We start from the raw sequence: 17,661 nt of genomic DNA on the forward strand, positions 1-17,661 counted from the left end.
GATGAAACATTCTAATGGCTTTTCCAAATACAGTAAAGTCTCGTTATATCGATATCGGATATATCGATAGTCCCGGTTATATCGATACTATTTCTATGCACGCACGGAGAAAATTACATGCAAACAGGGTCGGATATATCGATAGTCCCGGTTATATCGATATTTTTTCAGACTCCCTTGAATATCGATATAACGAGACTTTACTGTACATAACGGCCCCTGAGAGGAAACTGTAACGACAATGTGGCCCGCAGCAAAAAAAAATGACTTTGATACCCTTGGTCTAATTTCGAATATACAGTAAAGTCTCATTATATTGATATCGGATATATCGATAGTCCCGGTTATATCGATATTATTTCTATGCACGCACGGAGAAAATTACATGCAAACAGGGTCGGATATATCGATAGTCCCGGTTATATCGATATTTTTTCGGACTCCCTTGAATATCGATATAACGAGACTTTACTGTAATTCAACTAACAAAGTAATCAAGGGACAATTGACATTGAATGACATTGATGTTTTCTACAACATCTTTCATGTGCCCTGCGATTGTTTGCCTCCCATTGCACCTCAACCTAAACGTCAGATGGATTATCGTTTTTTTTTTTTAACATAAATGGTAAATGGTAGAATGAGAGCCATTTTGGATTCATAACGGCTACGTCTAATTGGATTTTTCAACAATGGGACAGCGCAGTTTGTCCGAAGCTAAAAATCTACCCGGTCGATGAACTATCTATCCATCGTACACGCTCCTCACTGCCTACTTTCTTTAGAGGACAACTGACACCATTTTTTGGTTTCCTAAATGACATCAGAAAAACGTTTTATAACATCTAAAATACCGAAAACACACAGGCTGATATTTTTAGTCAAATGCAAAACACCAATAAAAATGACTGAAAGTGTCCACAAAACTGCCACAAAATCAGCTGGGGAGATTCAGAAAGTCCCGCTCCCTTATTCGTGACGTTACGCCAGGATACTCCTTCACAAACTGCCTTGCTCCAGAATCAAAACAATGGCTTCAAAGAGTTCAGATTTGGAGAAGATGCTTTCTTGTTACTCATCCAGTTATGAATATGATTCAAATAGTTCTGAAGAGGAAAGCATAAATGTTTGCAATCGATTAAAGAAGTCCTTCTGTATCAATTCGAGCCGTCTGGACTCCAATGTAGCGCCCCGAAAATGCATAAGATGGCGCACAAGTTCCGTTGGAAATGGGCTGATTTGTCTGCTGGGAATTTGTGTAAACTTCCACCTTCTTCATGTGTGTTACCGCAATTGGCTGCGACGCACAGCGATTCACCGTCACGTTATTTATGTAGTTTTCCTTCTAATTTCACGACCAACACATTGTTTTCAGATGAAAAAAAAAAAAAACAAAATGCAATGTGTGTCGCTTTCTCGGTCAGGGGCGTTCAGAATGTGACGTCACTTAGGGCATTGTCATCAACTCGAAAACAAGACTTCATGAATATTCAGCACGAGTCTTAAAACGTAAAATATAGCTATATGCGGTGGAATCTTTGTAAAATGCGCTCAGTAGAAGTCATTTGAAGTCATTTTACAAATTATGGACCCAACTTGTCCGGAGATGTTAGTTGTCCTTTAACTTGTTTATTATGAAATGTGATTTGTATGCTTGTCCATTATATCCCCATACATTTCAAAAACAAGTCTCAATACTGGCTTTGCAAGGGGAGTGTGGCAGCAAAGTTTAAAAAATGACGAGTTCAGCACATGCCTCAACTCTGAGTGTCGGGTTGAATGCGCTGAATTCCAAACCCAATATTTTATCCCTGTTTGTAAGCAAGTTGATTTAAACTGAAGCGGCGAGAGGGAATAAAACTTTTGCAACGACGATCGTGCCGAAGCGGGCGACAGCCGCGGCATTCTGAAATATAGCCCTTAATCTGGACGGCAGCCGGAATGCCACAGACGTTTTCCCCACCGTTCTCAGATGGCAGCTTCGGGATTTGACAGGCGGGAAAAGCACGTATTCACAAACGTGGGAATTCAGCGTTGCGCTAAAGTCATTAGCCGCCGAGACGGAGAAGTGAATGGCTGTTGTATATTTAAAACTACACTGATGTTGAAAATAGTTCAATACAAGGTACTAAAAAGATTTTGTCTTGGGGTGACAAATGATCAAATGAATTGGGACACTTGGTTATGAAATTGTACAGCCTCCCGTTTCCATTTTAACTCATTCGCTGCCAGACCAAAATGATTCCAATCCAGTGCCAGGGTTTTTGTCATTTTCACTCAAATTGCAGTAACCACGGAATATTGAGTTACTCATCCAGTTATGAATATGATTCAAATAGTTCTGAAGAGGAAAGCATAAATGTTTGCAATCGATTAAAGAAGTCCTTCCGTATCAATTCGAGCCGCAAGTACTCCAATGCAGCGTTCCAGAAAATGCACAAGATGGCGCCCAAGCTCCGTTGGAAATGGGCTGATTTGTCTGCCAAATAGTCGTCTTGGTGCAACACACAACGATTCACCATTGCGTTATTTATGTGTTTTCCTTCTAATTTCGCCATCAACACGAAGTTTTCAGACCAAACAAAGTACCCAAAATGCATTGTGTGTCGCTTTCTCGGTCAAGGGCATTCCACACGTGACGTCAAGTCAGGCATCGTCATCAACTCGAAAACAAAACTTCCTGAATATTCAGTGTGAGTCTCAAAACGTAAAATATAGCTATATGCCGTGGAATCTTTGTAAAATACGCTCAGTAGAAGTCATTTGAAGTGATTTTACAATTTATGGACACAACTTGTCTGGAGGCGTCGGTTGTCCTTTAATGATGTCTATTTATTCTTGAAAATGGCTTCAACAGTATATTTGCAACCAAATCAATTTCTTCTCCTCCTTCAGCTATTGTGGGTGGTCAAAACTACTATTAAATCAACACAACAATATATTTGCTTATTCAGCTCGCTACAGATACAGTGTGCTAGCTCTGGCCAGTATGCTCTTATCACTAGTGGCTTTGATACTATGATTGGCTAGTGACTAGCCAATCATAGTTTGCGAGAACTCTGACGTTGACCAGCGACGTTATTTTACAAATTATGGACAAAACTTGTCCAGGGTGTCGGTTGTCCTTTAAAGCCCCATCCGTTTTTTTTTTTTTTTTTTTTTTGTATGTTTGTGGGATATTTTTTCTTCTTAGCGGATTCCAATGCTTTCTCAAAGCGTCTGCTCCTTGTTTAAAATCCGCCTCTGGAATTTTAGCACTCACCTTGGCCGCTTACGCAAATATTTACACGTGGCCGCCGACTGCATGGTGCGCAGGCCACATTGGCGTCTTGCGACCGCTGTCTTGCCCGCCACCGCTTTGTTCACGCGATTATTGCAGCTTCCACTTAACTGCCTCCATCTTTGGCTTTTGCAGTTTTTGTGTCGCAGCCAGTTTGTGACATGACTAACCTATAATTTATTTCTCTGTCTCTCCTCCTCCTTTTCCTTGTCCTCCCTCCTCCTTCTTTACTGCTCTTGCATGCTCTCCAGATCCTGCAGACGATCTTAGCGGGGATGGTAAAGTGATCAATTTTTCAAGTTGTTTCTTGTCACTTGCACTTTTGTACAAAAGCCTGCTGGGGGGGGGGGGTGATTCCCCGCTCACGCACTGTGTTGGATATTAAAAAAAAACTCAAGTTGATTGGAATCATCTTTATTGGCCCAGTGTGTAGAACACACGCAAGGAATTTGTCTCCGCTAGAACACAGTGCACTAGTATCTTCAGAAAAAAAACATGGCAAATAACAGTGTCTGAAACTCATGACAAAAAGTTAGCGGACACCAGGGCAGACAACTCTGAAAAGTTGCCTGCCCGGCCATAAAGTTGCCTGCCCCATTTTTCACAACTTGAAACACAATAAGACAACTAATCGCAAAAAAACCATTGTTGCAAAGTATTAAGGATTTTTTTTAATTAAGGATGTACCTACCACAAATGCTTCCTTGCATAGTTTATGGTAGATATCCCTTGCTGATGATTTTGCTCCAGTTGTTGTTTGTCCATACACTGTTCGGCATGTTGCACAATGAAATGTTTGCGTTGCGTCGTCTGCTACATACAAGCCACGTGAACTCCTCTTTCCACGATCCTTTTAATAATAATAATAATAATAATAATAATAATAATAATAATAATACATTTAATTTCTAAGCGCCTTTCAAAACTCTCAAGGACACTTTACAGTCACAGGATAATGTACGTTTATGTTTTGTAGCGTCATAAATGTTGTTCGCCTCTTTTGAATCTTTCTTCTGGGGCTGAGGTTCTTTCTGTGCATCTACTTTGGAAAATGATACGCAAATGCAAGACCTTATAACGCTCTGGAAAGTCCGGAAGCACAAAGCAGGCTTCTGATTGGCTGCCATGCCGACTATGCAAATTGCCAAACGAACCGAAATTCCGAAATTTCCAAACCAAATGAAGATTTAAAAATCCGAACAATTTATTCCAATTTCAAAATCTTCGTTGAAACGTTTGCTTTATTTAAAAAAGCAAACATTTGATTTGAAAAAAAATCTTTTTTTTTCTTTCAAACAAGGGCGGAGACCTTTTGTAAGTTGTACGCCCGACGTAAAAGATGCACACCGCGGGCATCCTGGCAAACGTTATTTCAGACACTGCAAATAAGTATGGAGGACACTAATAAAGGCTAATCTAATGGAATCTATTTTGTTAATGTAAGTGGTACCCGATTCGGCTACCTCTCAGGAACAACATTATCTCGCAGTTGATCCTGAGAGGTATCAGAATCAGAAAGCCTCGCTGGAAAAGGAGGTAAGCAGGATGCGGAGGGTCCAACAGGATTTTCCGTGTCCATTCTTTGCAAGAATGAATCAAGAATTTCCAGAGCAGATTCTTAGTGCACAGGCTCCGATGAATCGGGCGCAAAACCTTGAGCAGATGTTCAACTGGTGTTGCTAGCAGCTGAGTCTGCAGCCTGACTTTATTTTAAACACCAACCATCTGGTTTGGATGGATTCCGTTCATCCTTCCCTCCTTTTTTTTCCGCGCCTCCTGTTTTTCCTCCTCCTCCTTCTTCCTTCCATTGCATCTCCGACTCTGTTTTTGATTCTTCCAAACATCTCTTTGAGCTCTCTGCTTCTTATTTTGTATCTATTTCTCCTCTTGAACTCTTCCTGATCTCCTCTCTTAATTTTTCTGCTGCCATTGCACTGCCACACCAGCTGGTGTCTAAGAGCTCGGCTGACACGCCGAATGCAATTGCGCGTGTCGCAATGTATTTGTGTTTTTAAAAGAGAGAGAGAGGCAGAGAGAAAGAAAATCTAGCTTGCATGGGTGTCGCTTTGGGCAGGAGTTATCCCAAGAGTGAGACTTTTTTCAGTAAGCTGTTGCACTTCCTCAACAATGTGCATGATTTTTTTTCTCAAACTTTTCGTTGTTAAAGTGTTTCATTTTCATTCCAGAAACGGATGACTATGCCGAGATAGTTGACGAAGAGGACACGTACACCATGCCCTCCAGTAAGTGTATAATTTCCATTGGCTTTCTTCTCTTGCATGTCCTAAAAGCCCAATAAAACCCCAAACAAACAGGGGAAAATGACATGTTCTGTATCTCCGTATTGCTCCTTCTGCTTCCTTTTTGAAAGTCGGGCATATTTTCTTTGCATGCGTCCGCGCGCAATGACATCCATGCCAATTTCGCCGACTGTGAATCGCTTGGTTGCGTGTTTTTCCGAGCTGTCTTGCTTCTTTCCCACTTTTCATCTTCCTGTCTTCCTCTTTTGTTTTTTCTTCCCCCACTCACCCATCGCCAACGCAGTGACCTATGGAATAGTGGAAGGTAAAAAAAATAAAAATAAAACTAAAAGTTTTACTTCCGTTATTCTGTCCATCTTGCAAATGCTTGTGAATTTTTCTTTGCCAAAACTCCTTCGGTGAAGGGTGTTTGATTCAATTCCCTTAAATTATAGTTTTTTAACCATAAAAAAATCACTAAAGGTGATTTTTTTTGTTGCTCTATTTCACCTTAATTATTTCAAGACACGTAAAATCAGCAATTGACTCCACGCGATCAACCAAATTCAATTAATTACGATGCACCCATTTACGCCGAGCGTGTTCATATAAACAGAGATTAAATTCATTTTCAAATGCATGAATTTTGTTTCTTTCCACATTCCTTATTGTAAATTATGTGTCATTATATTATTGGTAATTATATATCATTTTTAATTATATACTCTGTTTAAACCTATTTGATACTCTGTTTTGATTTTATTTTAATTTTTTTAATGAATTTATCTTTAATCATATGAGCACACTCGGTGTAAATGGGGAAGTTGACTGTGTAATTTTTACATATATATTTCTTTTTTTAGATTGTGATTTTCAATTTTTTTTGAGTTCACTGTTTTATTTCCCCCTCTCTCTCCTGTTCAACACATTTAATCACATAGAAATTACGTTGAATTGTTTTATTATATTGATTAATATAATGCATTGGAAAATAATTGTGAAAATGCATGATTTAATTCTATTATGTTGAATTATTTTAGCTAATTTGTTTGAGGGGCTACTTTTTCCCCGGATTGTTGCAAAAAAACCCTAAAATTTGATTTAAAAAAAATGAAGAGCGCTTTTGTCATCATCTGCATTATCACTTCATATGCCGTTTTTAGCGCGCGACTACGAGATCCAGAGGGACAGAATCGAGCTGGGTCGCTGCATCGGCGAAGGTCAGTTTGGAGATGTGCACCAAGGAGTCTACAACGTCCCGGTACGTCGACAGAATCTGTGGCATCAAGGAAAATAATTGAAATTGCAGATAAAAAAACAAGATGTTACTTTTTTGCAGGACAAGCCAGCGTTGGCCGTCGCCATTAAGACGTGCAAGAACTGCACTTCTGACAGCGTGAGGGAAAAGTTTCTGCAGGAAGCACGTAGGGGCAGCCGCCGATGGAGCAATGCTTGTTTTTATTCACAATCTTTTTATTAAAATATGCTCAACGTACTCCTGCAGTGACCATGCGGCAGTTTGACCACCCCTACATTGTCAAGCTGATCGGCGTGATCACAGAAAACCCGGTGTGGATCATCATGGAGCTGTGCACGCTGGGAGAGGTCAGTTCACCTGTGTGATAATGATTGGCTAGAACCTATCGTGATTCTTTTGTCCCCCCCCCCCCTTTTCCCCTATACAGCTGCGATCCTTCCTCCAGGTGAGGAAGTACAGCCTGGATTTGGCAACCCTCATCCTATTCGCCTATCAGCTCAGCACTGCGCTGGCGTATCTGGAGAGCAAACGCTTTGTGCATAGGTAAACAAGACGTTTTCGTTCATATCAATATTTTATCATGTAGCCAGTATTGACTTCACCGCACCCTGACTGTCTCGAAAGGGAATGAGCCCTGCCATAAATATGAATTTTCACTTGACATAAATTGACGCACACTGTGAAGAAGTATCCCAATACAAAAGTAAAAACCAAATGGAGGATATGAAAATAATAAACACAAAGCGATCCAACCACATTGACGCCCATTTCCAACCCACATCAACAATGTGACTTAAAGGACAACCGACGTCACTTTTTTGTTTTTTAAATGTCATCAGAAAAACGTTTTATAGCATCTAAAATACCCAAAACACACAGTATGATATTTTTAGTCAAATGCAAAACACCAATAAAAATGAAATGAAAATCTGCAAAAAATTCAGCTGCGAATTGGGCATTTTCAGAAAGTCCCACCCCCAGTTCGTGACATCACGCCAAGACGTCTTGCATTGCTAGTGAATAAAAACAATTGCTTCAGATGCGGAGAATATGCTTTCTTGTTACACATCCAGTTATGAATATCATTCAAATAGTTCTGAAGAGGAAAGCATACATGTTCGCAATCAATTCAAGAATTTATTTGTGCCATTTTGAGGCAACATTGGGGGAAAATCTCTCACACAAAAAAAGAGGCACAAAATGGCAACCTCCTGTGCCCACCTCCGTTTCCACAGGCTGATAAATTCCTTATATGGCGCTTGGACGCCCTCTTCTGGCCTTCTGGCGGCTTTTGGGTGCAACACGAGGTCCCCAGACCCAACAAGTACAGCAAAATACATTGACGTGATGGAAGGACCGCTACAATGCGTCTTTTTTACAGTCATGGGGCCGTCCTTTAGTGACGTCACGTACGGACTCGTCACCAACTCAAAAACAAGACTTCCTGAATATTCAGCGCCAGTCTTAAAACGGAAAATATAGCTATATGCGGTGGAATCTTTGTAAAATACGCCCAGTAGAATTCATTTGAAGCCATTTTACAAATTATGGACACAACTTGTCCGGAGACGTCGGTTGTCCTTTAACTCATTCACTGTCAGACATGTGCAAAAATGTCTACTCCAGTGCCAGGGCTTTTGTCATTGTCACTCAAATTCCATTACCCACAGAACATTGAGTTTTAGGACTACATAAACATTTAATACAGCGTTAGAAGTTTTCGACTTTCTTCTTTCATCAAAAAAAATGTGTTAATTCCTAAATTATATGGGTCTGGAGTTATATGAGCTTGAAATGAGGGTTGAAATGAGCAGCTGTCCGAAATATAATGCAATATTGGTTTAAATAGCAATTTAACAACAGCTGAAACTGGAAACAAAGCGCTAACATGGAAAAAAGGTAAATTCTACCCCCTTGTGGAAAAGAAAAACATTGCCAGAGGCCATGGCCAGTGCTTTATCGGCATCCAAGGATGAAAAAAGCAAAACCCAAAAAATGTTCAATTCCCGAATACATTCGTGAATGGCAGTGAATGAATTATTATTATTTTTTTTGCAGGGACATAGCGGCACGTAATGTGTTGGTGTCTTCGATTGATTGTGTGATGCTGGGGGACTTTGGCCTGTCCCGCTACATGGAGGACAGCTCCTATTACAAAGGTGATGATTGTACCCCCCCCAAAAAAACATAAAATAATTGAACCATTCTTTGGGCAAGATATAAACTTCATGGCATGATGGTGATATCTGTCTGGCTAGCTAGTTATGTGGCTGGCTATTTATCCATTTGATATCTGTCTAGCTATCTACCTATGTAGCTGCCTATTTATCCATTTGCTATCTATTTGCTATCTGTCTAGCTGGCTAGCCATGTAGCTGGCTATTTATCCATTTGCTATCTATTTGCTATCTTTCTAGCTATCTAGCTATGTAGCTGGCTATTTATTAGCTATATGGCTATCTAACTAGCTAGCTAACTGGCTATCTGTTAGCTAGATAGCTTCCGTGTTGAGTGAACGCTGGCGCATGTGGCTGCCGCTGCTCACCCGCAGAAAAAAACGATTTTGTGACAGTAAAATGACCTTGAGAGAGTTTTGAAAGGCGCTTAGAAATAAAATGGATTATTATTATTGATTTGAGCATGTCATGACGCCACCTACTGGAGGCACAGGACATTTTCTCATTGCTTCTGTGCTCCACCATTACAGCTTCCAAAGGTAAACTTCCGATCAAATGGATGGCTCCCGAATCGATCAACTTCAGAAGATTCACTTCCGCGAGCGATGTTTGGATGTTTGGTGAGAATATCTGCCTCTGACGAAAAAGTCACTGAATCGATCATTGGCCGTGTTGAACGGATTGTTGTGCCCGCCACAGGTGTCTGCATGTGGGAGATCCTGATGTACGGCATCAAACCCTTCCAGGGTGTGAAAAACAACGACGTGATCGGCCGCATCGAAAATGGCGAGCGGCTCGCCATGCCGTCGCAGTGCCCGCCCACCCTTTACAGCCTCATGACCAAGTGCTGGTCGTACGACCCTAGCAAGCGGCCCCGCTTCACCGAACTGCAAACGCAACTAAGGTCATTTTGATGACGATTGTTTCATCGCACAACAAAGTCCGCATATTAAACGCCAACATATAATACGGAATGCCTTCATAGACGAACAGAAATTAGCCTTCAAACAAATGTTACTGAAAGACAGAGAGAACATCAACAAAAACAATCAGAGGCAATTTGTATCTTCTCTACTCTGATCAAACTACAGATTTAGTTGGGGACCTTCTTTGCCACAATGTTGCGATGTTAATGCCGCTCCAACGCCATTTTGTGGTGGGTGCCGGTGCTGGTCAGACCTCTGGCAATGTTGCCTTTTGTACATGGGATCGCGTTGTTACAGCTTCAGCTGTTGTCCAAGCACTATATAAATCAATATATATTTTTTTTTCTGGTGAAAGAAGAGAATCTCAGATTTCTTATGCTGAATTGAATGTTTGCGTAGTCCTAAAACTCATTATTCTGTGGGTCCTACAATTTGAGTAAAAATGACAAAAACCTTGGCACTGGAGTGGACACATTTTGCCTGTTTGTCAGTGAATGAGTTAAAAGGACTGCCAAGACCGTTCAGTGTCGGGTCATTGTTTGTTTCACTCTGTCAGGTTGAAGACAAAAGTCTCGTCATGTTTTACTCATTGTTTTGTTTGCTACTTTGGACATTTCTGTCTGGCAGTGAATTATTGAATTAGAATTAATTTATTAAATTTGTTCATTAATACATTTTATTAATTACCCAAATGAGTCATAATGATGCTATTTAAATTAATTTATAATTCAATTCAATAATTGTATTAAAATTCAAAGCAGCAAAGTTGTGAAAGGAAGAAGTAGAAGAACAAAATATACAAATTACATAATACAGACGTTCCCCTACTTACAAACATTCAAGTTGCGAACAACAGTGCATACGAACGTTTTTGTAGTAACATATGTAGTATTCTCTCCAGTTGTACATGTACATATCTTTATAGAGCATATATTTTATTAATTACCCGTCTGGCAGTAAATGAGTTCTGAACATAATTACAAGGTCCTCGCTGTACCTTCTCATCAATCAACATTTTGGATTTCTGCAACAGCACCATACTGGAGGAGGAGAAGGTGCAACAAGAAGAGAGACTTCGGATGGAAATGAGAAGACAGGTCACAGTTTCCTGGGACTCTGGAGGTTCTGATGAAGCGCCGCCAAAAGTCAGACCCGTCTTATCTTTACTCCACTTCACTTTCTTCAGGAAGTCAACAGAATGTGTGTTTGATTTGTGTTTTCAGCCAAGTCGCCCGGGTTACCCGAGCCCTCGCTCCAGTGAGGGCAACTTTTCCAGCCCGCAACACAACCATTACCAGGTAATACACACACACACACACACACACAGGTGCAAAAATATGAGTCATTGCTGATCGTCAAAGAGTGCCTGTTATGTTATCATTATACATATAAATTATATGTATATAATCATTATACGTATATAAAAACAATGTTTCGGTTGTCATGGTAGACAACGCTACCTAGTGGTGTAATTTGGCATTGTTCCATCCCAAAGGGTGGAAATAGATGAACTCAGATTGGCCAAAACAAACATGCGGATCAATCCTCTAAAGATGGAGGACACTGATTTTCTGTGGCGACCCCTTGTTGGGAAAAGCCGAAAGGAAAAGAAGAAGAGTCATTTAGTTTTTATATTCTTTATTTCTTGTTATAGTTTTTATTATGTATTATTCTCAAAACTCACATACGTATTTAAAATTGCATTTTCTGTGTAGCTCTTTCTCTTGTTTCTATTTATAATTGTATTTTATTTATTGTATTATATTTGTGATTGTATTTTATTTAATATAGTACCTATGCTTGTTTGTGACTTAAAATAAAATGTATTATTACTATTAATTATGCATTTATGCATTTGTTTTTTTAATTCATGTATTTATTTTCATGTATTTATTATTATTCATTTTTTTTGGTTTATATTTATTTTAGACATTTTATTATTCAGACATTATCTGATGTGACAAAAACTAAACGGAGGCTCACAGGGGATGGAGCCTTTTCCGTTGCTGGTCCCATTCTGTGGAATGACCTGCCACTGAACATTCGGCCCATCTTTAAAACCCTCCTCAAAATTCACTTATACTCTTTGCCATTTGACACTGCATGATTCAGACTTGATGTTAGTTTTACTCCCTGGTTCTTTCTACTATCTTTGTGAACGCTTTATTTCCTGTATATGATAGTTGTCCATGTTAAGTACCAGATTCAGCTGTTAAAGCACTATTTAAATCAATATATATTGTATTGTATTGTATTCTTATTCTTATTTAGTCTTTAACTTTCTATCTGGTGTCCACCTTTAGCCGACAGCACACGGCGGTGTAGGAGGTGGTTTCCCTGCCAACGACTCTTGGAACCAGCACCGACCGGAACATGCCGCGCTGTGGAGCTCCAACATGGAGGTACAGGCAAAGCACCATGATTTTTGGGGGATAGAGACTGAGCCTTGCTGTGTTGAGTTTTTTAAAATACAGTGATACCTCAGGTTACGAACCCCTTGGCTTAGGAACTTTTCGGTTTACGAACGTTAAATTTATGACAATTTTACCTTGGCATACGAACGTTCTTTGGGATACACACTGAGCTGCCCCAATGAGTGATGTGTCGTTCGCGAACAAGCCCGTTCTTCTAACACCAAAATGGCAGCCTACCGTTTCTGTCCTCTATTTTCCGCCCCCAGTCTTGGGTTAAAGCCACGTGATTGGTCAAGAACGCAGCAGTGAGGGGAGTGGGGTTTACAGATAGAGAGAGTGAAGCCGTTCTTCAAAAAGAAAATGGCTGCCGACTTTTTTTTTCCTCTATTCCCTGCCCCCAGTCTTCGTTTAAAGCCACGTGATTGGTCAAGAACGCAGCAGTGAGGGGAGGTGGTTTAAACAAAGACAGACAGACAGATGACAGTAAGAGAGTTTCAACTTCGATAGTTCAAAGGCAGAGTGTAGACTGCAAGGTTAAAATATCCCATCAATTAGGCTCCACAAATAACCCGCACAAGCCATGTGTAAACTTGATGCAAAAAGCTATCAACCCAGTGAAACAGAACACAATTGATGAGGAACTAGATAAAATTATCACAGAGAAAGCACCTACAAGGGATCATTCCTCAAGATGATGAAAGAAGGTTACGTTCCTTATCATGTGTGGAAACCGGCCACTCCATTCCATTAAGCCATCGACCATCACAAAGGTAAATAAAACGACTTTATTATATAGTACAGTTTATTTCTTTAATTATAAAACCATAGCACATTTATTATACATAAAATAAGGTATATTTTGTGTAGTTTTAAGGCTTAGAGAATGACAAAGTAGAAAATTATGTTTTATAGGGACCTGGGAACGGATTATTCTCATTTTAATGGTTTCCTATGGGAATTTTTTGGGGGATACACACTTTTCACCTCATACACTCTGTCTGGGTAAGTTAAGTATCACTGTTCGTAAGCCAAGGTATCACTGTACTGTATTTTCCGGAGCTTTGGTCAACTTGTCGCATTTTAGAGCATTATCGGGAAAAAAATCAATGAAACTGCCAGTAGGTGAATAGTTCAGCATAAGTTACACCATTAAAACTACTCATCGGGCATTGTGTAAAACTTGAGTTACTCCGAATCAAAAAGGGCTATTAAGATGGAATGAGTAACTTGCGGGATTCCACCAAGGATGCACACAACATTACGGAGCGATTTCGATCTTCCAGGACACTGGTTGCGTTGGCCAGGCTCTCATGGAGGAGAGGCTGATGATGCAGCAGCAGCAGATGGAGGACGACCAGCGATGGTTGGAGCAGGAGGAAAGCTTAATGGTAACTTGAACACAACCCGCTCTCGTCTAAATATCTGCAGTAATCCCGCGTCAGGGCGATGTGATGAACACTGGCTGCGATAGGTCAGGTTTGGGCATTTTAGAGGCCTGGGGGTGAGAGGGGGAAGTGGGAATTGGTAAAAGTTTAGGGAGGTGTGCTGAAGTGGGGGTGGAAAAGAATAGGAGGAAAAATAAAAGGGATCTTTTGCTTGACTTTTCTCCTCCCCTTCTTGAGGAAAACAAATCCTTTTGTCCTATTTTTACATCTACTTCCTCTCCTCTCTTAAAATTTAGTCTGTACATCTTTTCTCTTTATAATCTTCACTCCCTCTGCATGCCACTCTGCTTGTTCAGTCTTCTTTTATCCTCCCAGGATGCAACTCTTCAAAGCATGTTTTTTTTTTTTCCTTCCAGAAGGCTGAGCCCAGAAACAGCCGCGGGAGCATTGAACAAGAAGATGTGACGCTCCAGTCACCGGTTGGTCCTTTAGCTTAATGTTGACAATGTGCCATTTCCTTCTTTATTCTGCAAGATGGCCGACATCCTAACCATGCTTCTTGTCCGTGCAGGGTGGAAGCCAGCATATCTACCAGCCAGTGGGCAAACCAGGTAGGATAACAACATTAGCTTAAAGAAATCATGATGTTTATTTTGCTCTTTTTAATATATGTTTAATTATTAAATATATATATACAGTAAAGTCTCGTTATATCGATATCGGATATATCGATAGTCCCGGTTATATCGATACTATTTCTATGCACGCACGGAGAAAATTACATGCAAATAGGGTCGGATATATCGATAGTCCCGGTTATATCGATATTTTTTTGGACTCCCTTAAATATCGATATAACGAGACTTTACTGTATATATAATAAACTTTACTATAATCTGAAGACCGTGCCTTTGATATGGTCAAAATACTCCAAGGATGGACGAGCCAATTCCCTTAGTTGTACATTTCTTTAGAACACGTGGCCCCGCCGAAGAAGCCCCCCCGTCCAGGAGCCCCCGCACACCTGACCACCCTGCCCGGCCTCTCCCCCGTTGACAGCTACAACGAAGGCGTGAAGGTAACTACCGTTCTCAAGTCAACGATTGCGTGCACCGGCGCCATCCCGTGATAACAATCGACCGCTTTTGGCCTAACGTGCTATCCCGCAATTTTTCCCCTACCCCACCGCACCCCATCAAATAGCCTTGGAGGGTAAGATAATCCGTGCATACCCGCGTCGAGAATCGGTAGTTAGCCTGTTGTCCCATAGACTCATTTGGTGATTCATTCAATCATGGCAAATAGAGTGGAACCTCTGGCAATGTGTTTCCCTTCCACAAGGGGGCAGCAGTTCCCTTTTTTTCCATGTTAGCGCTTTTGTTCCAGCCTCAGCTGTTGTTAAAGTGCTATGAAAACTAATATGTATGTATTGCATTGTATTTTGGACAGCCGACCTCATTTCAAGCTCATATAACTCCAGACCCATATCATTTAGGAATTAACTTTTTTCTGATGAAAAAAAGACAGTCTAAGGTTACTTACGCTGAATTGAATGTTATATGGTCCTAAAACTCAATATTCTGTGGGTCCTGGAATTCGAGTGACAATGACAGAAACCTGGCAGTGGAGTGTGGACACATTTTTTCACGTTCTGCAGTGAACTAGTTAATGTGGAAACGACCAAATGAAAAAAATGGCAACAAATACACACCAGGGACAAGTCGTTGTCATTTATTTCACTGATTTTATTTGATTTAGGTTGGAGGTTCCACTGCTATTTCTGGAGCCAGAAATCAGTATCAGTAGTTTTCACAAGAGCAGTAGTAAACATAACGTAGATTTGATGTATTGTTCCATCTCTCTAACTAAATTTGTCTCAATATGTTTGTCTTTCTGTCTATTTATTCTATCTATTTTCTATCGATTAGCTAGCTAGCTAGCTAGCTATTTGCTATCAATCAGTTAGCTACCTAGCTGGCTATCTATCTGTCTAGCTAGCTAGATATGTAGCTGGCTATTTATTAGGTATATGGCTACCTAGCTAGTTAGCTAACTGTCTAGCTAGCTAGCTATTAGCTATCTGTTAGCTAGCTGGCTAACTTTCTATCTCCAGTAAAGTCTCGTTATATCGATATTCTCAAGAGTCCGAAAAAATATCGATATAACCGGGACTATCGATATATCCGACCCTGCGCGCATGTAATTTTCTCCTTGCGTTCATAGAAATAGTATCGTAATAAGCGGTACTATCGATATAACCGATATCGATATAACGACGCTTTACTGTATTTGAGTTACGTCTGGGTTGAGTGAACGCTGGCACATGTGGCTGCCGCTTCTCACCCGCAGAAAAAAAACATTCTGTGACTGTAAATTGACCTTGAGAGTTTTGAAAGGCGCTTAGAAATGAAATGTATTATTATTATTATTATTGTTATTATTATTATTATTATCCAACAATTTCATCTTTATCAATAGCAGTCTGTTTCTCAGTATCTCTCTCTACTTTTCTTTGCCTCGCTCTAGCTATCCATCTCTTTCACTATGGAGATAGATGATCATCTTTTTTTCTAATTGCTATTTTTAAAGTTGAAAAAGAAAATGTCATTTGTCCTTTTCCCCTTGGTGGTGCAGTTACAGCCCCAGGAGATCAGCTCACCCCCCACGGCTAACCTGGACCGCTCCAACGACAAAGTGTATGAAAACGTGACGGCGCTGGTCAAGTCAGTCATTGAGATGTCCAACCGGATCCAGCCAGCAGCGCCCGAGGAGTATGTGCCCATGGTCAAGGTGAGGACCTGGGGGGCCAGTGGCTTAGGCAACATTCCCCCGGGACCATTTGAAACTTGTGTGTTTGTGTTTTGTGTGTGTGTGTGTGTGTGTGTGTGTGTGTGTGTGTGTGTGTGTGTCTCTCACAGGAAGTGGGCCTGGCATTGAGGACTCTGCTGGCCACGGTAGACGAGACTATTCCCATGCTGCCTGCTAGCACCCACCGAGAGGTAATCACGCACATTGGCTGACACAAAATAGCCGACACAAAATGGCCGCCAGACCTTTTACACATCACACCCAAGAATATTATAAATGTGAGAACCCAATCGGTTAAAGGACAACCGACACCTCATAGCTATATTTTACGTTTTGAGACTCGCGCTGAATATTCATGAAGTCTTGTTTTCGAGTTGATGATGATGCCCTAAGTGACGTCCCGGAGGGAACGCAATGCATTTTGGGTACTTTTTTTTCATCTGAAAACACAGTGTTGATGGCGAAATTAGAAGGAAAACTGCATAAAAAACACGATAGTGAATCGTTGTGTGTTGCAGCAGATTGCGGTAACACTCATAAAGAAGGTGTAAGTTGACACAAATTCCCAGTGGACAAATCAGCCCATTTCCAACGGAGCTTGTGTGCCATGTGTGTGTATTTTGTGGGCGCTACATTGGAGTCCAGATGGCTTGAATTGATACGGAAGGACTTCTTTAATTGATTGCAAACCTGTATGCTTTCCTCTTCAGAACTATTTGGATCATATTCATAACTGGATGAGTAACAAAAGAAAGCATGTTCTCCGAACTCTCTGAAGCCATTGTTTTGATTCTGGAGCAAGGCAGTTTGTGAAGAAGTATCCTGGCGTGACGTCACGAACAAGGGGCCGGCACTTTTGAATATCACCAGTTCCGAGCTCATTTTGTGGCAGTTTTGGGACACTTTAAGTCATTTTTATTGGTGTTTTACATTTGACTAAAAATAACAGCTTGCATGTTTTGGGTATTTTAGATGCTATAAAACGTTTTTCTGATGTCAGTTAGGAAACAAAAAAATGGTGTCGGTTGTCCTTTAACTTGACATCATTCCATCTTCCACAGATCGAGATGGCCCAAAAGCTGCTCAATTCCGACTTGGCAGAACTGATCGCCAAGATGAAGCTCGCCCAGCAGTACGTCATGACCAGGTGGGCACCACATCCTTCTTTTCCCG

General features: G+C 40.7%; 1 protein-coding gene across 8 annotated transcripts in view; it reads left to right on the forward strand.

Annotated features, from left to right (window-relative positions):
• Positions 1-17,661, forward strand: part of ptk2aa (protein tyrosine kinase 2aa) — a 48,517-nt gene that overhangs the window by 28,391 nt on the left and 2,465 nt on the right. For 4 of the 8 annotated variants that reach the window (XM_089023120.1, XM_089023127.1, XM_089023125.1 and 1 more), the window contains 20 exons: positions 3,532-3,558; positions 5,467-5,523; positions 5,825-5,845; positions 6,684-6,781; positions 6,860-6,944; positions 7,025-7,125; positions 7,206-7,321; positions 8,837-8,937; positions 9,486-9,575; positions 9,655-9,859; positions 10,915-11,026; positions 11,105-11,179; positions 12,185-12,283; positions 13,579-13,683; positions 14,097-14,159; positions 14,252-14,291; positions 14,655-14,758; positions 16,315-16,470; positions 16,599-16,679; positions 17,550-17,635. In XM_089023120.1, coding sequence (XP_088879246.1) covers positions 3,532-3,558; positions 5,467-5,523; positions 5,825-5,845; positions 6,684-6,781; positions 6,860-6,944; positions 7,025-7,125; positions 7,206-7,321; positions 8,837-8,937; positions 9,486-9,575; positions 9,655-9,859; positions 10,915-11,026; positions 11,105-11,179; positions 12,185-12,283; positions 13,579-13,683; positions 14,097-14,159; positions 14,252-14,291; positions 14,655-14,758; positions 16,315-16,470; positions 16,599-16,679; positions 17,550-17,635 — 1,822 coding nt within the window. The remainder of the gene's footprint in view (positions 1-3,531; positions 3,559-5,466; positions 5,524-5,824; positions 5,846-6,683; positions 6,782-6,859; positions 6,945-7,024; positions 7,126-7,205; positions 7,322-8,836; positions 8,938-9,485; positions 9,576-9,654; positions 9,860-10,914; positions 11,027-11,104; positions 11,180-12,184; positions 12,284-13,578; positions 13,684-14,096; positions 14,160-14,251; positions 14,292-14,654; positions 14,759-16,314; positions 16,471-16,598; positions 16,680-17,549; positions 17,636-17,661) is intronic. The other 4 variants (XM_089023128.1, XM_089023121.1, XM_089023122.1 and 1 more) reach the window with 4 other exon arrangements.

The sequence above is a fragment of the Hippocampus bargibanti genome, linkage group LG20 (genome assembly GCF_051943395.1).
Source record: "Hippocampus bargibanti isolate YZ-2025 linkage group LG20, ASM5194339v1, whole genome shotgun sequence".
Classification (NCBI taxonomy): domain Eukaryota; kingdom Metazoa; phylum Chordata; class Actinopteri; order Syngnathiformes; family Syngnathidae; genus Hippocampus; species Hippocampus bargibanti.